The sequence below is a fragment of the Cygnus atratus genome, chromosome 12, assembly GCF_013377495.2.
Source record: "Cygnus atratus isolate AKBS03 ecotype Queensland, Australia chromosome 12, CAtr_DNAZoo_HiC_assembly, whole genome shotgun sequence".
Taxonomy (NCBI): domain Eukaryota; kingdom Metazoa; phylum Chordata; class Aves; order Anseriformes; family Anatidae; genus Cygnus; species Cygnus atratus.
In genome coordinates, this window is record NC_066373.1 from 12,710,013 (window position 1) to 12,732,541 (window position 22,529).

At 58.5% G+C, this 22,529-nt stretch overlaps 4 protein-coding genes and 2 non-coding genes across 14 annotated transcripts in view; 3 read left to right on the plus strand and 3 right to left on the minus strand.

The window, feature by feature from the left end:
* Positions 1-950: 950 nt before the first annotated feature.
* Positions 951-6,892, minus strand: AGRP (agouti related neuropeptide). Of its 2 annotated transcripts, none has more exons than XM_035543782.1 (4): positions 6,785-6,892; positions 2,247-2,435; positions 2,044-2,138; positions 951-1,236 (listed from the first exon to the last, which is right to left on the minus strand). In XM_035543782.1, the coding sequence occupies exons 2-4, from the start codon at positions 2,419-2,421 to the stop codon at positions 1,045-1,047; spliced, it is 462 nt and encodes a 153-aa protein (XP_035399675.1). In that variant the 5' UTR covers positions 2,422-2,435; positions 6,785-6,892; the 3' UTR covers positions 951-1,044. The 2 variants fall into 2 exon arrangements, with proteins under 2 accessions (XP_035399675.1, XP_035399676.1); XM_035543783.2 differs by lacking the exon at positions 6,785-6,892 and adding an exon at positions 3,538-4,059 and having other exon boundaries at positions 1,034-1,236.
* A 4-nt stretch (positions 6,893-6,896) lies between these two features.
* Positions 6,897-11,428, plus strand: LOC118246586 (SNF-related serine/threonine-protein kinase-like). Its single transcript, XM_035543780.2, has 5 exons — positions 6,897-7,467; positions 9,230-9,371; positions 9,568-9,780; positions 9,904-10,041; positions 10,128-11,428. Exons 1-5 carry the CDS (start codon positions 6,897-6,899, stop codon positions 10,909-10,911), a joined length of 1,848 nt encoding a protein of 615 aa, XP_035399673.1. The 3' UTR covers positions 10,912-11,428.
* Positions 11,429-11,666: 238 nt separating this feature from the next.
* Positions 11,667-11,739, minus strand: TRNAK-UUU (transfer RNA lysine (anticodon UUU)). Its single transcript has one exon. It is a non-coding gene; the product is annotated as a tRNA-Lys (tRNA).
* A 426-nt stretch (positions 11,740-12,165) lies between these two features.
* TRNAH-GUG (transfer RNA histidin (anticodon GUG)) lies at positions 12,166-12,237 on the plus strand. Its single transcript has one exon. It is a non-coding gene; the product is annotated as a tRNA-His (tRNA).
* Positions 12,238-12,714: 477 nt separating this feature from the next.
* SETD6 (SET domain containing 6, protein lysine methyltransferase) lies at positions 12,715-16,529 on the plus strand. The gene is made up of 8 exons (XM_035543781.2): positions 12,715-12,829; positions 12,919-13,063; positions 13,283-13,424; positions 13,704-13,898; positions 14,082-14,205; positions 14,644-14,824; positions 15,041-15,183; positions 16,038-16,529. Exons 1-8 carry the CDS (start codon positions 12,749-12,751, stop codon positions 16,344-16,346), a joined length of 1,320 nt encoding a protein of 439 aa, XP_035399674.1. The 5' UTR covers positions 12,715-12,748; the 3' UTR covers positions 16,347-16,529.
* A 2,075-nt stretch (positions 16,530-18,604) lies between these two features.
* Positions 18,605-22,529, minus strand: part of CNOT1 (CCR4-NOT transcription complex subunit 1) — a 60,002-nt gene continuing 56,077 nt past the window's right edge. For all 8 annotated transcript variants that reach the window (XM_035543777.2, XM_035543776.2, XM_035543778.2 and 5 more), the window contains exons 45-49: positions 22,265-22,414; positions 21,021-21,201; positions 20,494-20,626; positions 20,274-20,408; positions 18,605-19,694 (exon numbers count right to left, since the gene is read on the minus strand). In XM_035543777.2, coding sequence (XP_035399670.1) covers positions 19,616-19,694; positions 20,274-20,408; positions 20,494-20,626; positions 21,021-21,201; positions 22,265-22,414 — 678 coding nt within the window. In that variant the 3' untranslated portion in view covers positions 18,605-19,615. The remainder of the gene's footprint in view (positions 19,695-20,273; positions 20,409-20,493; positions 20,627-21,020; positions 21,202-22,264; positions 22,415-22,529) is intronic.

The following is a 22,529-nucleotide window of genomic DNA, read 5'->3' on the forward strand; positions in this document are numbered from 1 at the left end:
TGAGGTAGCCTGGGGGGAGCCTGATGCACCCTGAGGGGAATCTGAGGGGATCCTCAGCCCCCCACCCCAGTACAGCCCCCCACATCACCCTGGAGCCTCCCCTGTTTTGTTAGGGCTTCTCACACTGCCACAGCCCCCTTCCCCAGCCATGGTCTGCGCCTGGCCCCGAGCCTGATGGCATCTGGAGGGCCGTGGGTGCCCGGGATGTTGGGATGTACCTCATGCTGGCAGCTCTTGCCAGGGCTTGGGGGCTGCCCTGATGGGTTAAACACTTCAGGGAGGGAGGGCACCAGGTTGGGGTGGGGGCACCCAGCTGGGAAACAGCCTGGTGGGGAGGTTCTGGGGGACACCACGGCCACCAGGTGTGTCCAGCAGGGGGGTGCCAGCGGGTGGGGTCTCCCTGCCCCTCAGCGCCCCCGGCTGGGTGCTGGGCCCAGCGCTGGGCTCCCTGGGGCAGGGCGGGCGTGGACACCCCAGGGAGCCCAGGGAAGGGGCGGGAGGTGCTGAAGGGCCCGGAGCCTCCCTGCAATTAGGGAGAGGAGGCCGGGAGCTGGGCCCTTCAGCGGGGGCACAGCAGCCGGGGGGACTCTGTCCATGGCTGCACGCAGGCGAGGGGCAGTGGGCACCAAGTGGAGCTCAGGAGATTTCCCCTGCACATCGGAAAGTGTTTCTGTGCGGTGCAAGTGGCTGAGCGCAGGCACAGGTCACGCAGAGGGTCCGCAGGGTCTCCATCATCAGAGGTCTCCAAACCCACCTGGGCTTGGTGCTGGGCACCGGCGCTGGGTGGCCCTGCTGGAGCAGGGTGGCACCGGGTGACACCAGGAGGTCCCTGCCCACCCCAGTCGCCTGGTGAAAGGCATCTTAGGCAGCAGGTCCCGGGCCACCCTCAGTCCCAGGAGCAGGACACCAGCCCAGCTCCTGGCACAGCCCCACTCTCAGTGACAGGTTTGCTATCGGCTGCTTTATTGGAGCTGCGGAGGAAGAGGCTTGTGGCGAGAGGCCCATAGTGGCCCCGAGAGGCGAGGAGCAGGCAGCCCTGTGGCACTAGTTCTTGCCACATGGGAAATTGGTGCTGATCTTCCTGCAGTAGCAGAAAGCGTTGAAGAAGCGGCAGTAGCAGGTGGCACAGGGGTCGCAGCAGGGGATCTGGTGGCCCAGGCAGGACTCCAGGAGGCGGACGCACCGGCGGGGAGAACGCTCTTCTCGGCCCGGAGCCTGCAGGGCTGTGGATGACGCCTGCCAGAGAGAGGAGGAGGGAGAGGGTTTGTGGTCTGCCGGCTGGTGATGAAGAACTGTTCTGGAGAGAGACAGGAGCCCAAGGCAGCTCCATCTCAAACGAAATGAGGCTTGCCAAAACCAGAGATATCCAGAGCTCAGCCTGGCCCCAAGAGAAGACACTTGGGGCTTTGTGCTGAACCCTTTTTTCACTTCAGTGGTTGATCCATGAACCCCTTGGGTCGGGGGTAGCAGGAGCAGGTCCCGCTTGGACCCTCCAAGGGGAAGGACGGGGTCCGTGTGTTACTCCAAACAGACCTGACGGGCCTCGACAGTGGATTCCCCACTCCCATTCCCTCTGGCTGGAAGTGTCCTCACAGTCCCCGCTGATTTTTTTTGAACAATTGGTCTGGCTTGAGAAATTTCAAAAGAGGATGTTTCACGCCCATTTTTCATTACGGAAATGTGTGGTGGGAAGTTTCAGTTCCCACACTTTCTTAGGAAATTAGGCAGGGAAACCTCACCTGCTTTCAGAACTTCCCTCCCTCCAGCCAGTTCCCCTCCCAGCCCCTGCAGCAGCGTCCCTGGAAGGCCAACCCCAAAGGAACGGCTTTCCCAGCCCCGTGATGGCCAGCTTCCCAAGCTCCCAGCATGTCCATGCTCCTCAGCAGACAGCAAAGGGATGCTCCCTTCCCAGACCACGTTTAGGGTTTGCTCAAAACCACCCTGGCTGCTAGGGCATGGAGAAGCCTGGTGTGGCTCAAAGCAGCCCTGGTGCTTTTTTATTATTATTTTTTTAAAGGAAAACACAAGGTCACGGAGCATTACCTGCGGTTCCAGCGCACTGCTTTTCTGCAGGAGGTCACCATCAGCTTCTTGGACCTCCAGGGCCATCTGATCAAACTCTGGCCTGGGAAGAGCTCCTGCAAAATAGAGAGAGGCTGGACACTGGCACTGCAGGGCAGCTACTGGCTGCGTGTGGGCTCCCCACTTCTATTTTGGGGGCCTGGGTGTGCCAGCAAGGGACTCACCTGCAGGCTCCACCGCCACCTCCTTGACTTTACGCAGCAGGCTGGAGTAGCGGGCTCTGTCTGCCCCGTACAGCCCGGCGCTCATCTTCTGCAGGTGGCCATGGCTGAGGTCCGAGGTGAGGATGGCCTGGATGCCCTGCAGCAGCCCGTAGCACAGCAGCAGCACGTTCAGCATGGTCCTGGGGTGACCTGCGAGGAGGGGGCATGGCCAAGGGCAGCCCGTGCCAGCTGTGACATTGGCTCGGGTGCTCCCGTGCACCCCAGCTCCGGGCCTGCCTTCTCCATGATGTTCCCCAGCTAGGTGTTCCCACCAGGAGATGGTGCTGCCACCAGGAGACGGGAAGCCCTCGGGCACAGCCAGTCCTCCTCTTCAGCCAGAAGCACTGGGACCTCCCCTGTCCCATGGCCTGGCAGGGGACAAAGCCCCCACGGGTGGCCCAGTGCCAAGCCTGGCACCCAACTTCAACAGCGAGAACAAGAGGGAAGGCTGTGAGGTCTGATGCTCTGTCCCCCACTACCGAACTTCAGACAGGAGTGTCCAAAGTGATCCGAAGCTGGTTCTGCCTCCCGGCGATGGGACTCGAGCTGTTTGTGGAGGCTCAGGGTCTCCCTGCCCATCTTCCAGACCACCGCGAGACCACACGTGCCCACCTGCCAGTGCACAGGCTGCGGCCGAAACGGGTCCCACGAAGCTCCTGCCAGACTCGCAGGGCACGGAAATGCCGCTGGTTTTAAAGGCCAGAAGCTGGTCCTTACAGCCCGGGCTGCATCTGGGTATATAACCCCAATAACCCACAGAGGCTCAGCTGGATGGCTGATGTGTGGGGGGCATTTGCGTGCAGCCTCCTCTGCCTGGTCAAGCTGTCTGGAGACTGGGCAGCACCATCCAATGTCCCCAGGTGGGACCAGCCCGTGGTTTCCCCCTGTCCATGGGGGAATCCAGATTTTCCTCTCCCAGTGCGGGACAGGGCTGTGAGCTTCAGCAGCCTGAAAACCATGCGAGGACCCAAAAAAAGGACCCGGGAGCGGTGACCCTGTCCCACGCAGGCAGCCCAGACCCGTGACACTCAGCTCCCGCTCCTTTGGCCGGGCCAAAAAGCCACTCAGGGGCTCCAGCCTGGCAGCCTGGACCCACTTACCCCTCCTCACCCCACAAAACCACCCCACGCTGTGCCACGGGAGACCCTCTCCACGCCCAAGGGACCCCCGCGACCACATGTGGGGTGCCCCCATCGCTCCCCCCGCCCGGCCCCGCTGCCCAGACCCTTCCCTGGGGCAGAACCCCACCGACCTCCGGGCACAGTGGGGCTCCGAGCGCGCTGCTCCGCCGGGCTCGCTGGGAGCGCGGCTCTCCGCCTCGACGTCCTCCCCACATGCTTACGGGAATTTATATCAGCTCCCCGTTAATTAAGTGCCACGGCCGCGTGACTCCGCTAACCACCGGGTAGGTGGGCTGCTCTGGAAACGGGGCTTCGGCTGGCCGGCGAGGCGGTGCGTGGGAGGGAGAGCTCCTGCGTGGGGCTGCGGCGAGGAGCTCAGCCCCACCTGCCCCAAAATCCAGGTGAGGCCACCCAGCGGTGCGAGGTCCTGGCTGCCCCATGCCGGAGGAGCCATGGGGTCCCACGTCCCATGAGGGCCCGTGCCAGAGGAGCCTTTGGCTGCGCCCGGCCTCGCTCCATCATCCCTCCCCGTGCTTTGGAGAAACCTGTTCCCAGACAGAGGAACATCAGCACTGCTCTCCCAAGACACATAGAGCTCTCTGCTGCTTTTTGAGGGTAAAACTGCCCGACCCTAGCTCCTGGCGTGAGTCCAGCCACAGCTCAGAGCCCATTTGCAGCCTCCACTCCCAACCACTGCCCATCTGCAGAGCCTCGGGGCTCCCATCTGTGCTAACCGCGCCTCTCGTTCCTTGATCCCTTCCAGAACCTGCAGCGTCTCCGAGCTCCCGGAGGAGCTCCCTGCACACCCAGGGCTGGTGTCTGCCACGGCGAGGACAACCAGCAGCACCAGCCTCCAGCCCCGACGGCGGCTTCCACGGCCGCATCGCGGATGCGGCTCCTCGAGCTTCTCGGTGCCGGGACGTTCGAGCGCCGCACCCAAACCCAGGGGAAGCTGCAGCGAAGCCTGGTGTGGGCTGGGCACGCGTGGAGGCAGCACCTCAGCACCTGCACAGCCTCCCACCGGCCCTCCAGCCGCGCACCCAGCCGGGATGCCCCCATCCTACCCCCAGCCGCGTCCCCACACTGTGGGGTCCCCCACAGCCCACATACGGGGTGTGCAGGCCCACCCTGCGCCCCCCCCCCGTGCCCGTTCCCAGTCCTGGCAGGTGCCAGCGCCCCATCCAGCACCACGGGGCAGCTCCATGCCCCCAGCCCCTACGCCCCGGGGGGGAGAGGGGGGGTCTGGGTCCCAGGGGAGGGGGCAGCGCTGCCACCGTCCCGAAGCGGTGACGCCAGCCCCGAGCGGGCTCAGCCTGGCTCATTAGGGCCTGGCTGATTAAGGCCCGGCTCATTAGGGTCTGGCTCATTAGGGCCTCTTCGGCAGCCGCGCTCGGAGGGCTTCTGGGAAGGCATTAGCGGAGCGCGCTGAGAGCTTTTTAATCTGCGGGAGCTTTTTTTAGCCCCCGGCCCCTAACGAGCTGAACGAGCCGCCCGCCGCTTCCAGGAACGGCCCCGGGCTCCGTGCCCCCCCCGCAGGACCCCCCCATCCACCCCCCCCCGCCTTCCCACCGCCCCGGTGCCGCCGGTGCCTTGCTCAAACCCCCGGGACCGCTGCTCCCCGTGCGCCCCCCCCCCGCCGTGTGTGTGCGCCCCCCCCCCCGCGCTGGGTGCGCTGAGCTGCGCCCGGCCTCAGCGCGGCGCCGGGGCCCTTTAAGGCGCGCCCCCGAGCCGCGTGACGTCAGCGGGGCGGGCGCGCCGGGACGCAGCAGCCCCGCGGCCCCGAGCTCCGACGGGCGGTGAGAGCGGGGGGGGGGGGCTGGGAGTGGGGTTTTGGGGTGCACGGGGGTCTGGGATTGGGGCGTTGGGGTGCACAGGGGGCTGGGAGCGAGGTTTTGGGGTCTTGGAGGGCTGGGAGCGAGGTTTTGGGGTGCTACGGGGGTCTGGCAGTGAGTTTTAGGGGGTGTCGGGCGGCTGGGAGCGGGGTTTTGGGGTGCGCAGGGGTCTCAGAGTGGGGCTTTGGGGTGTGCAGGGGGCTGGGAGGGGGACGTTGGGGTGCATAGAAGTCTGGGAATGAGGTTTTGGGGTATTAGGGGGCTGGGAGGGGGTTTTTGGGGCGCACAGGGGTCTGGGAGTGGGGTGTTAGGGCGCACAGGGGGCTGGGAGTGAGTTTTCGGGGTGTTGGGGGTCTGGGAGTGAGGTTGTGAGGTGCGCAGGGAGCTGGGAGTGGGGTGCTGGGGTGCGCTGGGGTCTCAGAGTTTGGTTTTGGGGTGCACAAGGGTCTGGGTGTGGGGTGTTGGGGTGTACAGGGGTCTGGCAGTGGGGTTTTGGGGTGTGCAGGGGGAAAGGAGCGGGGTGCTGGGAGTGGGGTTTTGGGGTGCACAAGGGTCTGGGAGTGGGGTGTTTGGGTGCACAGGAATCTGGGAATGAGGTTTTGGGGTATTGGGGGTCTGGGAGTGAGGTTTCATGGTGCTCAGGGAGCTGGGAGTGGGGTGCTGGGGTGTATAGAGGTCTCAGAGTGAGGTTTTGGGGTGCATAAGGGGCTGGGAGTGGGGTTTTGGGGGATGCAGGGGGTAGGGAGTGGGGTTTTGGGGGTGTGCAGGGCGCTGAGAGTGGGGTGCTGGGGTGCACAAGCGTCTGGGAGTGAGGTTTTGGGGTGCACAAGGGCCTGGGTGTGGGGTGTTGGGGTGTACAGGGTCTGGCAGTGGGGTTTTGTGGTGCCCAGGGAACTGGGAGTGGGGTGTTGGAGTGTGCAGGGGGCTGGGGGAGTGTTGGGGGCCTGGGAGCGGGGTTTTGGGGTGCACATGGGGCTGGGGGGATGGAGGTTGTGGGGTGTTGGGGTGCTGAGGGCTGGAAGTAGGGTTTTGGGGTGTGCAGGGGACTGGGGGTTGGGATGCCCAGGGTCTTGGGGTTCTGGGGGGGCTGGAGGTGGGGGTGCTGGGGACCAGGGGGATGTTGGGGTGCTCAGGTTAGTAGGGTGCTGGGGACCAGGGGGTTGAGGTGCTGGGAGGCTGGAGGTTGGGATATTGGGGTGCTGAAGAACTGGGAGGTTGGGGTGCTGGGGAATGGGAATTGGTATTGGGGTGACTGGAGGTTGGGGTACTGGGGTGCCCAAGGGGATGGGGACCGGGGGGATACTGGTGTGCCCAGGGTTGGGTGCTGGGGACTAGGAGTGGTGTTACTGGGATGCCCAGGGGACCGGGGTGCTGAGGGTTGGGGGATGTTGGGGTGCCTGGGGTCGGGGGGTGCTGAGGGCCTGGAATTTGGGGTGTCAGGGTGCTGGGGATGTGGAGGTTGGGGTGCCCGAGCTGCTGGGGACCTGGAGGTAGGGGGGTTGTCGGGATGCTGGGAGACCGGAGGTGCTGGGGACCAGGGAGATACCGGGGTGCAGCGCCGTCGGTGCTGGGGCGCTGGGGACCCCGGAGGCGGGGGGTGTCCGCTCAGCACCCCCCTGCCCCGCAGCGCCCCATGCCCGTCCCCGCCTGACGCCGCCATGGCCGAGGGCAAGATCGCGGGGCTGTACGACCTGGAGTGCACGCTGGGCAAGGGGCACTTCGCGGTGGTGAAGCTGGCGCGGCACGTCTTCACCGGGCAGCGCGTGGCCGTCAAGGTGATCGACAAGAGCAAGCTGGCGGGCGAGGCGGCCGGGCAGCTGCTGCAGGAGGTGCGCTGCATGAAGCTGGTGCAGCACCCCAACGTGGTGCGCCTCTACGAGGTCATCGACACCCACTCCAAGCTCTACCTCATCCTGGAGCTGGGCGACGGCGGCGACATGTTCGACCACATCATGCGGCACGAGGGCGGCCTGGCCGAGGGCCGCGCCAAGCACTACTTCGCGCAGATCGTCCACGCCATCTCCTACTGCCACAAGCTGCACGTGGTGCACCGCGACCTCAAGCCCGAGAACGTCGTCTTCTTCCAGGAGCAGGGGGTGGTCAAGCTCACGGACTTTGGCTTCAGCAACCGCTTCCAGCCCGGCAAGATGCTCACCACCAGCTGCGGCTCGCTGGCGTACTCGGCGCCGGAGATCCTGCTCGGGGACGAGTACGACGCGCCGGCCGTCGGTAAGGGCGCAGCGCGCGGGTGACACCCGCCCCGAGCTCGTGCCTCCCTTGTGCGTGCTTATTGCCCTGCCAGGATGTGGTGTGTGGGTGTGCACGGGCTTGCTCTGCTTGTGCTCCCCTTTCCCGTGGAGTTTTGGGCATCCTCAGGGCCCCGGGGGATAAATCCTGCACTGGGATGCTCGGCCACAGCGAGGGGTGGTGACGGGAGGCAGAGCGAGGCTGAGCCCGGCGCAGCTCCGAGCCGGAGGTGATTCGATGCCGGAAGGAAACCTGCTCGGGATGCTGCTGCCTGCAGCTCGGAAAGTTTCCTCCGCTCGGCCCCCGCCCTGGCGGAGCTTCCTGCCGGGGTTCGGGGCCCGTCCCGGGGCACGGGGAGGCCCCGCGGGGACAGCGGGGACGTGGGAGGAGAGGCAGGGCTGGGAGCTGCGCCAGCTCCGCTGGAATTTGGGGCAGGAGGATTGAGCAAAACAAAACGCTGGAGCTCTTAAAGGCAACGGCCCGGTTCCAGCACGGAGGGAGAAGGATCCTAAAGTGGAAGCTGGCAGGGCTCGGAGGGGCGGTAGAAACACGAATGCCTAGCTCTGCAGAAGCAAATCAAGCGAGAAAGGCAGCGCAGATGAGAAATTTAAAAATGCAGGCACTTAAGGAGCTGAAGGTATTAGCAGAGAGCCCCGGGCCTGTGCTCAGCATCCTAAAAATAAACGATTCTGCAATAGCAAGAAAATCAGTCTCCGAGCTGCCACGGGGGGCGGGAGCGCTGCACGGGCGCGTTTCTGCAGCGGGTCTGTGTGGCAGTCACAAGGAGGCACGTGAAGATGACTGCTGCGGCTGGCGGCGGGGCTGGCCCCGTCCCTGTCCCCAGAGGAGGGCAGTGAGCCCGTTTGGGCCGGTGCCCGCGCAGCTGGGAGAGCGCAGCTCAGAGCCGCTGCAGCCTGTGAGGCAGCGGGGAGCTCTGGTGGCAGTGCCACCCCGCTTCAGGGACCCCCTCCAGAGGGGCTGGCGCAGCAGATGAGGGCTGTGGGTGCGTGCTGGAGCCCTGACCCTAGGGGACCCGGATGGATCAGGGGCACCCAGCGCTGCTCCTCCTGGTGCCTGTGCACGGCTGTCCCCGTCCCCGCCGCCCACCTGGGCAGGTGGCCCACAGGTGGCTCTGAGTGACAGGGACGAGGCCGTGGTGCTGTGATGTGCCCTCGTGAGGGTGCTGTCCTGCGTGGGAGCCCTGGTCCCTGCCGTGGCCGGATCCTGCCACTGCCAGCCAGAACCTTCCTGCTGGGTGTGCTTGGACCAAGACCCCAGGTCTTGGGGCTGTCCGGAGCTGTTGGGGTCATGCAGCCCCTGGTCCCACCTGTCCCCGGTGTCTTTGTGGTGTCCCCTCCAGCACGTCCTGGTGCTGGGATCCATCTGGGACCTGTGTGGTCCATGGCTGAGTTGAGCCAAGTGCAGGTGATGAAAAACAATGACCAGGAGGTGACAGAGCAGGTGGCCTTCACGCACTGACCACCATCTCTTTTGTGAATTCCCTGGGGACCTGCTCAGATGTGGGACGGGCGAGGTCCTTCCCCGCATTGGTGGCGCCTGCCGTGGGGCAGGACCTGGAGCAGTCCCCCTGAGGGGCGCCGTTCCTGCCTGTGCCCTGCTGGAACCTGCTGGGGGGTACCTTGGCTCTCCTTGAGGGTCCTCAGTGAGGCTGGGGACACCGGCCTGGCCACGGTGGTCACACTGGCTGGGGTTGCTGAACCTCATCCTCGTCTTCCTCTTGTAGACATCTGGAGCCTGGGCGTCATCCTCTACATGCTGGTGTGCGGGCAGCCGCCCTTCCAGGAGGCCAACGACAGCGAGACGCTCACCATGATCATGGACTGCCGCTACACCGTGCCCCCACACGTGTCGGCGCAGTGCTCCGAGTAGGCATCTCTCCCCACTGGCCCTGTGTAACCCCAGGGCGGGTGCCCCCGTCCCTGTGGGTGCCCCGTCCCCATGGGTGTCCCTGTGGGAGCCCTGTCCATCCCCGTGGGTGCCCCAGGATTGTGTTGGGGATGGGGGAAAGCTCCCGGCTGTGCTCTGATGGAGGTTCCCGGTGTCGCTCCCTTCCCCGGGCAGCCTCATCTCCAGGATGCTGCAGCGGGACCCCCGGCAGCGAGCCTCCCTGGAGCAGATCGAGGGCCACGCGTGGCTGCAGGGGGTGGACCCGTCCCCCGCCAGCCGCTCCCTGCTGCCCCTCACCTCGCACAAGCGCGTGTCCCGGGAGGAGCACGAGATCATCATCCAGGCCATGACGTGCGGGCACATCGCCGATCGGGACACCATCCAGGAGTGAGTGTCGGGCGCGTCCGTGGCCGGGAGAGCGCGCTGGGGAAAGAGGTTGGAGACCCCGAGGGTCGCTCCTGGGAGCGCGTCCCTCGGGCGCTGACGCTCGCCCCTCCCCGTGTCGCGCAGGGCGCTGGAGGCCGACCGCTACAACCACATCACGGCCACCTACTTCTTGCTGGCGGAGAGGATGCTGCGGGAGAAGCAGGAGGAGCAGGGCCGCCGCCGGAGCCTCCTCTACGACCTGGCCAAGCAGGTGCAGAGCAGGTGAGCCCTCGCCGCCCCCTGCCACCCCCAGCCCCATGCACAGTGTCAGGCTGGGCGCTGACTCCTCCGCTCCTCCCCGCTCTCAGGACTGACCTCTCGGACACGTTCAGCCCCGTGGATGGCACCGGTGGCCTTCAGCCCTTCACAGAGGTGCTTGGCAGCCCCCAGCCACCCTCCCTGTCTGCCTGTGGGGACAGCAGTGACAGCAGCCGTGGCGTCCGCCAGCCCCCCCGGGTGCTGCTGAAGGCCCCCGCCATCGACACCACCATCACCAAGAGCGCCCCGGCCCTGCAGCAGATCTGCGAGGAGGAGGAGGAAGAGGAGGAGGAGGAGGGCAGGCCCGCCGTGTTGGAGAGGAAGAGCAGCTCGCTGAACCAGGAGCAGATGCGAGATTTCCTCCGCGCCGGGGCCCGCCGGCTGTCGTGCCGCGGGGAGGTGCTGGGCCGGGGGTCTGAGCCAGGGGGCTGGGGCGGGCGCCCGGGTGCCATCGGAGGCGGGCGAGGAGCCCCGGGGCCCCTGGAGATGCGGGGGGACAGCACCGGGTCCCCCAAGGAGAGGGAGGGCATGGGGCGCCCCCAGGAAAGGGGGCCTGTCCTGCCACCATCCCCAGACCCCACGGACAAATGCCAGGGGCCAGGCAGCCCCCGTGGCCATGCCGGGCGGCCAGTGGAGACCTTGGGCCCAGGGGGCACCGAGGTGGGCGCGGAGAATGTGATAAAGCTGGACCCGGGTAAGGGCAAGAGCGGCAGCCTGAGGGACCGGATCCTGCAGTTCCCGCTGTGCGAGAAAGCCCTGGCCTTCAAGATCCGTCCCAGCTCCAAGGAGAGCCTCCTGTCCCTGGGGCAGTTCAACTGCTGCCATGTCATTTAGCCCCGGGCATGGGCTGTGTCCCCCTGCAGCCCCCGGTGCTGGTGGGCGCAGGGCTGCTGCACTGCTTCCACCCCACTCACCCCCATCACCCCCAGCGGCCACCTCCCTGCCGTGGGGCCGGCTGGGCACGGGGGGGCTGGGCTGGGGTCCCTGCCCTCCCCGCTGCCCCCAGCACCCCTACCCTGGGCTCAGGGACGGGTGGACAATGACATTTTTTTAACTACTAGAAATAATTTTTTTAAATAGTCTATTTTAATGTAATTAAATAAAGATTGCTATATCCCCCCCTCGCCCCCCCCAGCAATTCTGGGACTGTGGCCCCAGGGCCAGGCTGTCCTGCCTGCACCCCCAGCCTGTTCCTCCCCCCCCCTCGATGCGCTTCCTATTTATTACCTCTTTGTTTTCTTGCTGGCAAGAAATGAATGACAAGTGAGGCGGGCGCTCAGCCCGCTGTGTGCTGAAGGGATCGGAGCCGCTGGGAAGCAAAGTTCATCGGTCCAATAAACCACGCTTTGGGTTTGAAGTGGTTGCCTCTTCTCTCTGGGGGGGGGGGGGGGGGGGGGTCTCCAAGCGGGGTATTATAGGACGAGGAGATTATGGTGTGGGTTGGGCAGTGGATGGACAGACAGACCAGCAGGCAGACCCCATGTCCATGGGAAAAGAGGCAGCAGAGGGTGCCTGGGGCAGGCTGCAGCCCCTACAGGGCCACCCCAGCGCTCGAGCTCCCCTTGCTCACACCTAAATGATAAAGCTTTCGCCTGAACAGGGGCTTGAACCCTGGACCCTCAGATTAAAAGTCTGATGCTCTCCCAACTGAGCTATCCAGGCTCACGTTTAGGATTTTGGGTGATGCTCAAAATAGCCTGGTGAGGCCCCTGTGTCTTTGTGCCACCAGGGGGATGAGATGGCGACTTGCTGCTACCACCAGGCTGACCCCAGAGCCCCTCTCCCTGCCCCTGCCCCTTCCCCAGGACGCTCGGCCCTGGGCAGGGAAGGGGCAGCGTCCTGCGGGGCAGCTCCGTCCGTGTGGGGCCGGCTGAAGGCAGGACGGGCAGCGCCTGACCTGGGGGAGAGACAGGGCTGGGGACTGGGCACATCCCGGGACACACTGCGAAGGCCCAGCGCGGCCTCCTCCAGCTCTGCCCCCTCTCCTGGCACCGCGGGATGCCCAAGGGCAGCCGTGGATCCTCTGAGGGAGGCAGGGGGGGAGCAGGGCCCGAGGCAAGGCCCGGAGCGCACGGCCTCTGCCGCGCTGCTGTGATCGTATAGTGGTCAGTACTCTGCGCTGTGGCCGCAGCGACCTCGGTTCGACTCCGAGTCACAGCAATGGTTTTGCAGAGATGTGGCGCAGTGCCACGTCACCCGTTTTGCTCTCCAAAACGTTCCCCTCTGCGCCCCCGGCTGGGTGCTGGGCCCAGCACCGGGCTCCCCGGGACGGGGAGGACGTGGGGAGCCCAGGGAAGGGGCGCGAGGTGCTGGAGGGCCCGGAGCCTGCCTGCAATTCGGGAGGGGAGGCCATGAAGGAGGCCGTGAGGGGAGGCTGTGAGGGGAGTCCATGAGGGCCAGGAGCCAGGCCCCTCAGCGGGGACACAGCAGCCGGGGCCCCCTCCATGGCTGCGTGCTCTCTTTTTGGGGTAACCCCCATCACGATGCTCCGGGGGAGCAGCCCCGCGGGCAGGCTCTGCGCCCCATCTCATTAACCAGCAGCGCGCTAATTGCCTCCCTGAGGAGATTTCAGCGGGGGGGGGGGGGGGGGGGCGCTGTGAGGAGGCGGCGTTCCCGCCCCGCCGCCCTTTCGGTCCCTCGGCAGCCACCGTCCCGGGCTGGCGGCAGCGAGATGGCGGCGGGCGGCGGCAGCGACCCTGCGGCGGCCTTCGTGGCGTGGTGCGGGGCGGCCGGCGTGCGGCTCAGCCCCAAGGTGGGGCCGGGGGGGACCGGGGAGGGGCGGGAGGGTCACACAGCGGGTCCCCCCCCCCCCCCCCGCTGACGGGCAGCCTCTCGCCGCAGGTGCGCCTCAGCAGGCAGGGCACGGTGTCCGGGTACGGGCTGGTGGCCGGCGAGGAGCTGGCGGCGGGCGAGCTGCTGGTGGCCGTGCCGCGCCCCGCGCTGCTCTCCCAGCACACCTGCGGCATCCGCGGCCTGCTGCGGGACGGTGAGCATCGGGGGGGGGGGGGGTGCGGGGTCCCCCTGCCTGCCCGGGGGGCTGCTGGTCCTGCCCCAGCTCTGCCAGCGGCAGCAGCAGCCCCCCCGGCTTCCGGGCAGGGGCTGAGGCCGCCTCTGGGATGGCTTATGTTCAGAGCAAACGGGTAAAATCTGCCCTCAACCCGCTTTTATTTGTTTGTTTTTTCCTCCATCACCTCTCGGTCCGTAGCCCAGGACTCTCTGCAGAGCCAATCCGGGTGGGTGCCCCTCCTGCTGGCCCTGCTCTACGAGTACACGGCCAGCACCTCCCCGTGGCGGCCCTATTTTGCCCTCTGGGAGGACTTCAAGAGCTTGGATCACCCCATGTTCTGGTAAGGGGGTGCGGGGGGCTGTGGGGTGGCCACAGGGGACAGCTGCACCCCAATGCAGTGAGGGAGCTGCTGCCCTGGAGGCTTGGGGGTGGAGGTGGTGCTGCTAGGCAGCTCCGTCAGTCCTCTGCCTCCATTCAGTTCTCTTGTCAGCCTGAGGGACCCTCCCAGGCCCTACCTGCAACAGGGGTCAGGAATCCAGAGAGCAGGGGGAAGCTCAGATTCTGAAGGAAGGAGTTTTACAGACCCTTCTCGCTGAAGCTGCTGTTTTCTTTGCACCAGGCCTGAAGAAGAAAGGACAAGGCTGCTGCAGGGCACAGGCATCCCAGAAGCAGTAGACAAGGACCTGGCTAACATCCACCTGGAGTACAGCTCCATCATCCTGCCTTTCATGCAGGCCCACCCCGACATTTTTGACCCCAAGGTGCACACGCTGGAGTTGTACAAGCAGCTGGTGGCCTTTGTCATGGCTTACAGGTGAGAAGGGAGGGCTTTGCTCTCACGGACGGGAGACAAAAGGCAAGTCGTAGGATGAAGGGATGGTGAATGATCACAGACTGCATTATTTAAAAGGCTGCAATTGCATGGGAGTGGAACAGTAAGCTGAATCCCTCTATTGCAAGACTTAAAACAGTCCTGTCTTCATCTCCCTTGTCTTAGTTTTCAGGAACCTTTGGAGGAGGAAGACGAAGATGAGAAGGGACCTAATCCTCCCATGATGGTACCTGTAGCAGATATTTTGAATCATGTGGCCAACCACAACGCCAACCTGGAATATGCTCCCGTAAGTGCAAAGCCGTTGTGCCAGGCACCATCCCGGAGTTGAGCCCCTGTTCCTGCAAGGCTGACTCTCCGACTCCACAGCAGCACTACTTACCTGCCAGGGCAGCTCGCTCAGTAACAGGAAGCTATTTTGCTCGACCCATGCAGCTGCTGCTTGCTTTGCCTTAGCCAGGACAAACTTAGGGTCAGCTGAGCCTCTCTGAAGACACTTCTGCTGTAGGACAGGACGTGAAGCTTGTTTTTCTTGTTGCCTGCTATTGTGCACACAAGGTAGCTTTTTCCGTAGGATTATATGTAAGGGATTGCACATACCTGAATCACGTTCCTGGGAACGTCTCTGCTGAGGGAAAACTCAACACCCCTGCTCCAAGAACCACCCTGTTTATGACTGGTAGCATTGCCACCGCTGCCTTAGAGCCTCTCCCCTCTCTGCTTGCAGAAGTGTTTACGAATGGTTACAACACGGCCCATCAGCAAAGGACAAGAGATCTTCAACACCTACGGGCAGATGGCCAACTGGCAGCTCCTGCACATGTACGGCTTCGCAGAGCCATATCCCGGCAACACCAACGACACGGCCGACATCCAGATGGTGACAGTGCGCAAGGCAGCGATGCAGCGTGAGCAGCCATGGGGGGGAAGGGATGGAGTAGGGGTGGCTCCTGTTAAATAGTGATGTAATGAAACTGGGCTCAAGGATAAAGGGAAAATGAGGCTGTTCCGTAGCATTTCAAGTGCTGGGGCTGTGCCTTTTTTTCTGCCTCCTGTTTCCCCTTCCCCACTCACCACCACTGCAAAGTGAGTTGGCTGTTGCAGCTCTGTTGCCTTCCAAACAGGTGCCAAAAATGAAGCACAGCAGCAACTGGTCTCAGAGCAGTGGGACTTCTTGTGCCAGCTGGAGATGGTGGGGGAGGAAGGCGCCTTCGTGCTTGGCTGGGATGAGGTGCTGACAGAGGAAGAGCTGTCTGTGACCCTCAAGGTAAGCAACGCTATGTGGTTACCAGGTGGTCAGAGCTACGCTGGGAACACCACGGACATTGCAGCTGTTTGAACAGCATGCGAAATGGTGAAATGAAGGCAGACAAGCATGGGAAGGGATTTTGGTCCTAACAGTCTATGGGAAAGGAATTTGCAGGTGGCTTTGCGCTGTTTCACATGTCTCTGAGTTAGAGATAATGAGGAAATAAACAGTAGAAACAAACACTTGAGCAAGGTAGAGATAAATTAACTTGGCTACAGTGTTAAAGATGAGCTTTGGGCAGTGGCCAATTGCTGGCTGGCTCGAGGCGCGTGTCTGAGGGTCTCTAACCAATTGTATGACCAATTCGGGCATGTGGGGCTACGGGGAAAGTATATGTAGTGGAGAAAAATGGCAATAAAGGCCTCCTGTTCAAGAGCCATCAGGAGTCTGTGTCTTTCATCCCTTCAATAGTCCTGTGTGGGAAGTGGTAAGGGTGTAGCTGCCCAGCTGCCAGGCTTCCCATGGCTCTGTTACTGTCCTTCCTTGGACCAGCCACCTGCATTTACTTGTATGCTGCCCTCAAGCAGCTCTGTAGGGTTGTTAACTTTGTAGGCAGCAGCTGAGATTTCCTATTTGAAAGCTCTTCTAATCATGGAATCATGAAGTGGCTTTGGTTGGAAGGGACCTTAAAGATGATCTGGTTCCAAGCCCCCTGCAATGGGCAGGGCTGCTATCTAAGCTGGTTTTACTTGTACTGCAGCCGAGGAACAATTCACCTGCTCCCTGTGGCCTTAAGACTGCAGTTCCCTAGGGAGGAAAGCCTGATACACTCACAGTGCCAGTGACGTGTCTCTTTGCCTGCGTCATTTCAGGTGCTGTGCATGTCAGAAGAAGAATTCAAGGAGTATAAGGAACAAGATGGCTGGGAAGACGACAGTGAGGAAGAGGAAAGCTCCACCCTTTCTAACGAAGCTCTCTCCAGACTTAAAACCCCTTGCAAGAAGCTCCTTTATGACAGTGTGCTGCTGACCCTGGAATCCTACGGGTCAGACCTGAAAGCAGACCAGGACTTGCTAAAAAAGGAAGCTTATGAGAAACTGAGTCGAAGGGAGCAGCAAGCTTTGCATGTACGCTATGGACAGAAAAGGATCTTGCATCAGCTGCTAGAGCTGGTACGCTAAAAGCCTCACTGCCCGGAACTGTGCTCGTAGAGGGAAGGTCAGCCTTCAGCCTTCCCTTCTACAGCAGTGAGAATGGATGCCAAGACTGAATACGGACCCACTTGTTCCTCACGGTTTGTGGCTTTTCAGCTACCTCTACATAAAGATAAAAAAATTCTTGCACAACAATAGCATTGTTGGGTGGCCTTATCTTACAGGGAAAGCTCTGGAGCACAACTACTGCCTTTTTCTGGAGGACGTAAAATCCAGATCTTATGGTTGCTTAAGGAAGACAGACATACACCGTCATAATAAAAAAAGTGGGTTCCCTCATTTAGCATCCCATGTTTAAGGCAAGAACCGAGCCATGTCCAGATGAACAGGGCAGAAAGAAATCTAGCTGGTAAGTTCAGAGTAGGGATGCTAACAAACAACTCTTCATACATAGTTTCTTAACGCTGAGCATTTTACAAGTATAAGCCCATCCATCTCTGTTTCTTATATAGGCTCAGTATGGCACAATGTTTGCTTCTACCTCTGTAAAAGGCTCTTCTGTAAGGGCTTGAGAAGACCCCATGTAGGAGGGTCACAGGTCTGCAGCTGCTGTAGGTTAAGCATTTGATACCCGCACTCCAGTTGATACAGTCCCTGAGGCTCAGGCCCTGCTCTGAGAGAACATTTCTTACCCAGTGCAGTCTACTTCTGCAGAGTGCAAAGCCCCAGCTAGAAGAGATCTTTGCTGCTGCTGTTACTGCAAACCAGCAAACCCCAGACGGTATGCCCAGGTATAAAGGTCAGCTACAGCCCTAACTGCGCTGCTGGGGGCCAAGGTGCTTTAACATTACCCAGGTGCTGGGGGCCAGGGTGCTTTAACATTACCCAGGGTGCTTCCCCCCACCCTTTTACAGTGGTGCAACATAATGGCTGTTCAGAGTCCCAGGCTTGGCTCTTCCTACAGCAGGCTACACTTCAAACTAGGCACACAGCGAATAGAAAGCCTTAATTTCGTCAACATGAGTACCTTCTACCCAGGGCCTCCGCTGGCAAGGACCCTGGTAACCCCTGTGGAGTGACACCACGGGTATTTGACAGTACCAGCTGCAGGATCCTTACCTGGTAAGAGAGGATATGAGATGTAGTTGCCTCTATCCTACCAGCCTGTAGGTAGGTAATTAACTTTCTGTAATGCAGGTTGGGATCTTGGCTGAGTCCGCTCTACCTTCCACTCTTTTACTCCAGCCTAACAGTTCCTAAGGCCGGAACGGAACTAGCCGTGTACAGCAGCATTAGTACAGAACCAGAGAGACCTTTGAGCTTTAGCACAGCCAGTGTTAGGAGCCAGCAGGACAAGCCAAGAAGCTCTACATATGGTTTACTGAAGTTAAATGGCAGAGAAACCCCACCAAATTTGGGCTGAAACTGGTTACTGATAATCACTGTATTCTAACCAGGAGGGGAGAACAAGCTAGGAGTTTCAATACTGTAAAATAAAATGATTCCAACTTTAAAATGCCCAATTTCAGCACAACTGCTGACCTGCCAAACAAAGGCCAGGGAAGTGTAGGAACTGGTAAGCAACTACTCCTTTAAGTTCTTGAGCCACAGTCCACCAGCATGTTTGGCTCCGCGGTCCCTTGGATGTAATTTTCTCTCTGTGCAGCAGAAGCACAGACAGGGAGAATCCCCTAAAGCTCAGCAGGGAATCCTGACCTCTCCACCCATGCAACAGGAGGCAACCAGTTTTAACTAGAAGTGTTGTGTAAAGAAGGAAGCAGTGAATCCCTTTTCATAGTACCTGCTAGGTTGTATGGTACAGGCTAGAGGAACATTAGCAGAGTATTAGCAGTGCTAAAGCTACCTATTCTTACAGGTTAACCTAGCTAACTAGCAAGCTTGCACAGATGCCTGCTGAAAGGAGCATGTTATCAGTAAGCAAATAATTAGAAATTAAGCTGGTGTGCTACCTTTGCTCTGGATCCCTCCACTGTGGTCTCCTTTCCAGCCCAACTTTGTCAGAAACAAACTGTTCGTGAACTACAGCATCTCCATCTCCACACAACTATTGCACCCTTCCCTTTTGCACTTCAAAACAAGGCCTTATCTATGCGTAAGATTTTCCCTCTCGCCTCAGTCTTAGAAGCAAACCCAGTTACTCTTGCTAGGCACTGTCCGAAATACACTGGAAAGTTGCAAATTTTGGATGGGTGGAAACAGACTTTGAAAGACATCAACTGGCCATGTAGGATGGAACTGGAGAGAATAAGCACAGGGGCACGTGCTGCATGTCATGACTTTAATGTGTAACTACAGTATGCATACATACAAGAAGTGGGAGAACTAAAGCCCAAGAACTAGAAAGGCTACAAAATACAACACATGGACCAATACTTTACAAAACATTCAAAATCCTTACAAAATGGGCTGTATTGGTCCTTTTTTCTTTGCTTTTGTTTTTTTTTTGCATGTTTTTTTTTTTTTTTAAACAAACTTATACTGTGTGGTCACAGGGTAGGGAAAGGTCTAGATTTATTCCCCCCCCCTCCAAAATTTACAAGTGTCAGGAGGAAAAAAAAAAAAAAAAGCTATAGGCCTGGTCTCTGGTTTCTTTACTAAAAACAGCTGACCCTCTCCCAAAGGGCCTGAGGTGTGTCTTCTCCAACAGAAAGGAGGCGTTCTCTGACTGCCACTCCACTTGCTGTCTGTCAGCATTTGATGGGGGTGGGGGGAAAAGAAAAGCTGAACCTCAAATCCCTCCCTCACCCCTCCCCCTACTCCATAATATTCCCATATTCCAAACATATCTGCCTTTTTTGTAAAACAACTTAGTGATTTAAAGGTCCCCCATCCACATAAAGAAAAAATAAGTTACATAATAATATAACTGGCTTTTCAATATTCTTTGGGAGTCTGGGAATGTCAGGACAAGGAGGTCTGCCCCAGACAAGTGCTTGGCATCAGCAGCTGCCCCTTTATTACAAGCTGGACAGGCACCAGTTACCCACCTGCCTTTTACACAATTTGCACAAACCCAAAAGTCCAGACAAACGTTTCTGTTCCTTGTATTTACACTAGTTCAAAATGATATTCACAGCATCTTCTGAATTTTGGCCAAAAGTCAAAAACTTGTTTCAAACTTTGGAACGTGCCCACACAGACTTTCACCCAGGATCTGTTGCATGTACCCAATCGAGGGAGCTGGGAAGGTCGGGAAGAGCCTTACGGATTCTTCTGTCGGTCGATGGGACGGGGACCTCCAGGCCGGCACGCTTACCACACGAGATGCAGCACACCTAACTGGCACCCGTCCCTTCCATCACTTGCTGAGCCTGCTTCTGCCCCATGCAGCACTGTGCAACCGACTGGAACAACCTGAGCACAGAAGCAGAGCATCATTAGCTGTGTGAAGGGTACTCGCCACCTGCGACCTGACACACTGCCATGTCCATCGCTGTGGGTGCACAAACTCACACTGCATGTGAATTAGCAAGCCCTGACCAGGGCAAAGGGGCCAGGATCTGATCTCCAGTGCTACTACATCACAGAAATGCAATGCTCTCAGCTCAGTCCCCATTAGGATACCAAGGAACAGTGTTTGAACAGTGCTGGTGTTATATAGCAGGCTGCTCCGAACCCTCTGTACTGAGGCTGGCAGCAGCCCTGTTCCCGGTTCCACAATCTTTTAAAAGCATCTCCAATGTCTCCTCCCTTTGCAACCTAAAACTTCACTGTGGAACAAACTTCCACACACACAGGACAAGAAAAATTAGGCATCTCTCACAGCAGCCTGACTTGACTTCCAGTAATCCCTTTACATTCTGCTCTCAGGTTGCATTTCCTCCTATTATGGCGGCAAACAGTGCTTCCGCTACAAAACACCAGAAGCTCGAGGTACAACTCAGCCTCTGCTTCAGATATATTGTTTTAGTCATGTTGTTAAGTTATACTCACTTCTCAATTTCTGGAGCACAGTGAACAAACTCATGGTTCCAGAATTTAAACGCTGGATTTTTTATCAGCTCAATGAAAGTAATAAGGAGACCCCAGGGATGAGGCCTATTTACAATCAGTCGTTCCAAGAGAACCCTGGAGTCCAAAAATAAGAACAATTAGACCAAGAAAAAACTGAAATACACAGGGAAGGAAAGCGAGAAGCTGAATTCCCTCTCACCTAGTGATCTGCTCCTGGATAGCCTCAGTGTTGGCCTCTGCAAACAGGTAAAGCATGGTGCAACTGAAGTAGTGGGTGTGACTGTTGGGATATCGCAGCTGGTTGGCGATTGCGTTCAAGAAGAGGTACCGACCTGCAGAGGAGGAACAGCAACTATGGATGGTTTTGCTTACACACCACACACACACACACACTGAAGAAACAACTCATATGGGCTTAAGACTGAGGTTTGTGAGCCTGCCCTATACAGATTCAAGAAACAAGAACAACTAAAGAACCCTATCAACCTGCACAGTAAGAATTCACTTCCTCTTCATTAAACTGTTCTCTCATTCCCTTGCACACTTTCAACATTTGGTTTTAATATTGCTCTCATATTCAGAGTTCAGTGTTCTAGTGTTCTAATGTAGCACTACTTACTGTGAATCCACAAGCAGCTATATGAAATCATCTTCTGCATTTCTCCCAGCTCAAGCAAGGTGCTGTTAAATTAGAAATGACATGAACTAAAAGTATTCCCAGCTCACCTTCAGTGTCCAGGTCTACAGCCAAATTCTGGAAGATGTCCATGTGTGCTGAGTGGGTAATGGTGCTCATAGACGGTGTGCTGCCTTTGTTGTGGATGTGCGCAATAGCTTGAGTACCCACGTAGAGCACCAGTGCATTAATCAGCTGGATGTTGTAGCGGTTGCCAGGTTCATTTGATACCTAATAGGAAAGATACAAAAAGCATTAACGTTCTATGTTCCTTCAGTAACCTACGGTACAGCATGTACAACAACAGCCCCCAGATTGCCTTGGTTATACAGAAGACAACATAGTCAGATGCCCACAAATTCAATCTGGCATTTTCCCTTTTGCAATACAATGGTTATACATTCAAAAGCACCCAAGTGTTGACGGACCTGACGTAGAATTTTTGCACTCCCTACTTGAAAGAACAAGATCTGGTGAAGGCAATCTGAATTCACTAGCCGTGCCACAGACTGCCTCAGACACACGCTGCTGCTGTGAATGCTCAAGCTGGAGCAATTGTCTGAGGAAGTCTGACTTCAGTCTTGAGTTCTGTCATAAGCCTTACCTCATGATGTGCTAAATGCATAGAGTTGGCTAAAAGCTCTGAGCTGGGCTTTAGCTAATTTGTCTTCTCTACACCCCCAAAGCATTATCATGCAGATCCACAGACTTCAAGAACTACTAACCACTTGGAGTAAGAATTTAATTAGTTTCTAAACTAGACTGCAATTGAGTTAGAGAATGCTGAATATCAGACAATGCCTGTGTAAACAGCGCTGGAATCATGTGATGCAAGCCACAGAATTCTTTATCACTCAGTGGTAGGGGACAAAAGCAAGCTTGATACAATCAACTCTGACTACATTCTTCTCTAAGATTTGCAAGGTTGTGCACTAGAAACACGCAGGCAGAAGAGTCAGAGCTTCAGATAACCTCACTATAAGCATTTCACAGCTCACATAGATAAAACCAACTTCTCTTAAATTAGATCGCTTTAGGGTTGCTAAAGTCAACACTCCTGTTTTCTTAAGTTGCCCCTTGATGAAACTGCTTATCAGACTTAAATAACCCTGCTGGGGGGCTGAGGAAAGAAATACTCAGTGAAGCGCACTTTCAGAGGCTTTTCTACTGTTTGGAACACGTGCTTGCTACACACCGACATAATCCCTGCAAGGAAGGAAGGTGACTCAGCCAACGAGATCATTTGTCTCACACTACTCATTAAATCCAGCATGCTCAGAACCGAGCCACTCACTTGTAAGTTGCTGCGCAAGTCAGACAGAAAAGTAACTGGAGAACGGGTTTTGAGATAGGAATCCAGGTCTTTCTTGAACTGAGGTGGCATCACTCCAGTGAAATTGGTGAGTATTCGTGGAGCAATATTAATTTCACTTAACATGTCCACCTGTTAAGAGGAAAGCCAGTCAGCTAAAGCATAAACAATTCGTAAAGGAACAAATTACAACAACAGGTAAGTGCTATTACATCAGCTACTGCTGGTGATAGGTTTTTCCTATGAG

Bases quoted from the DNA above. Each gene is read 5' to 3' on its own strand.
- AGRP (XM_035543782.1), bottom strand. From the start codon at position 2,421: ATGCTGAACGTGCTGCTGCTGTGCTACGGGCTGCTGCAGGGCATCCAG. The intron at 2,139-2,246 runs GTGAGTCCCTTG...TCTATTTTGCAG, and splicing joins GGTGGCGGTGGAGCCTGCAG to GAGCTCTTCCCAGGCCAGAG. The intron at 1,237-2,043 runs GTAATGCTCCGT...TCTCTCTGGCAG, and splicing joins GCAGTGCGCTGGAACCGCAG to GCGTCATCCACAGCCCTGCA.
- LOC118246586 (XM_035543780.2), top strand. From the start codon at position 6,897: ATGGCCGAGGGCAAGATCGCGGGGCTGTACGACCTGGAGTGCACGCTG. The intron at 7,468-9,229 runs GTAAGGGCGCAG...TTCCTCTTGTAG, and splicing joins GTACGACGCGCCGGCCGTCG to ACATCTGGAGCCTGGGCGTC. The intron at 9,781-9,903 runs GTGAGTGTCGGG...CGTGTCGCGCAG, and splicing joins GATCGGGACACCATCCAGGA to GGCGCTGGAGGCCGACCGCT.
- SETD6 (XM_035543781.2), top strand. From the start codon at position 12,749: ATGGCGGCGGGCGGCGGCAGCGACCCTGCGGCGGCCTTCGTGGCGTGG. The intron at 12,830-12,918 runs GTGGGGCCGGGG...CTCTCGCCGCAG, and splicing joins GCGTGCGGCTCAGCCCCAAG to GTGCGCCTCAGCAGGCAGGG. The intron at 13,064-13,282 runs GTGAGCATCGGG...CTCGGTCCGTAG, and splicing joins CCGCGGCCTGCTGCGGGACG to CCCAGGACTCTCTGCAGAGC.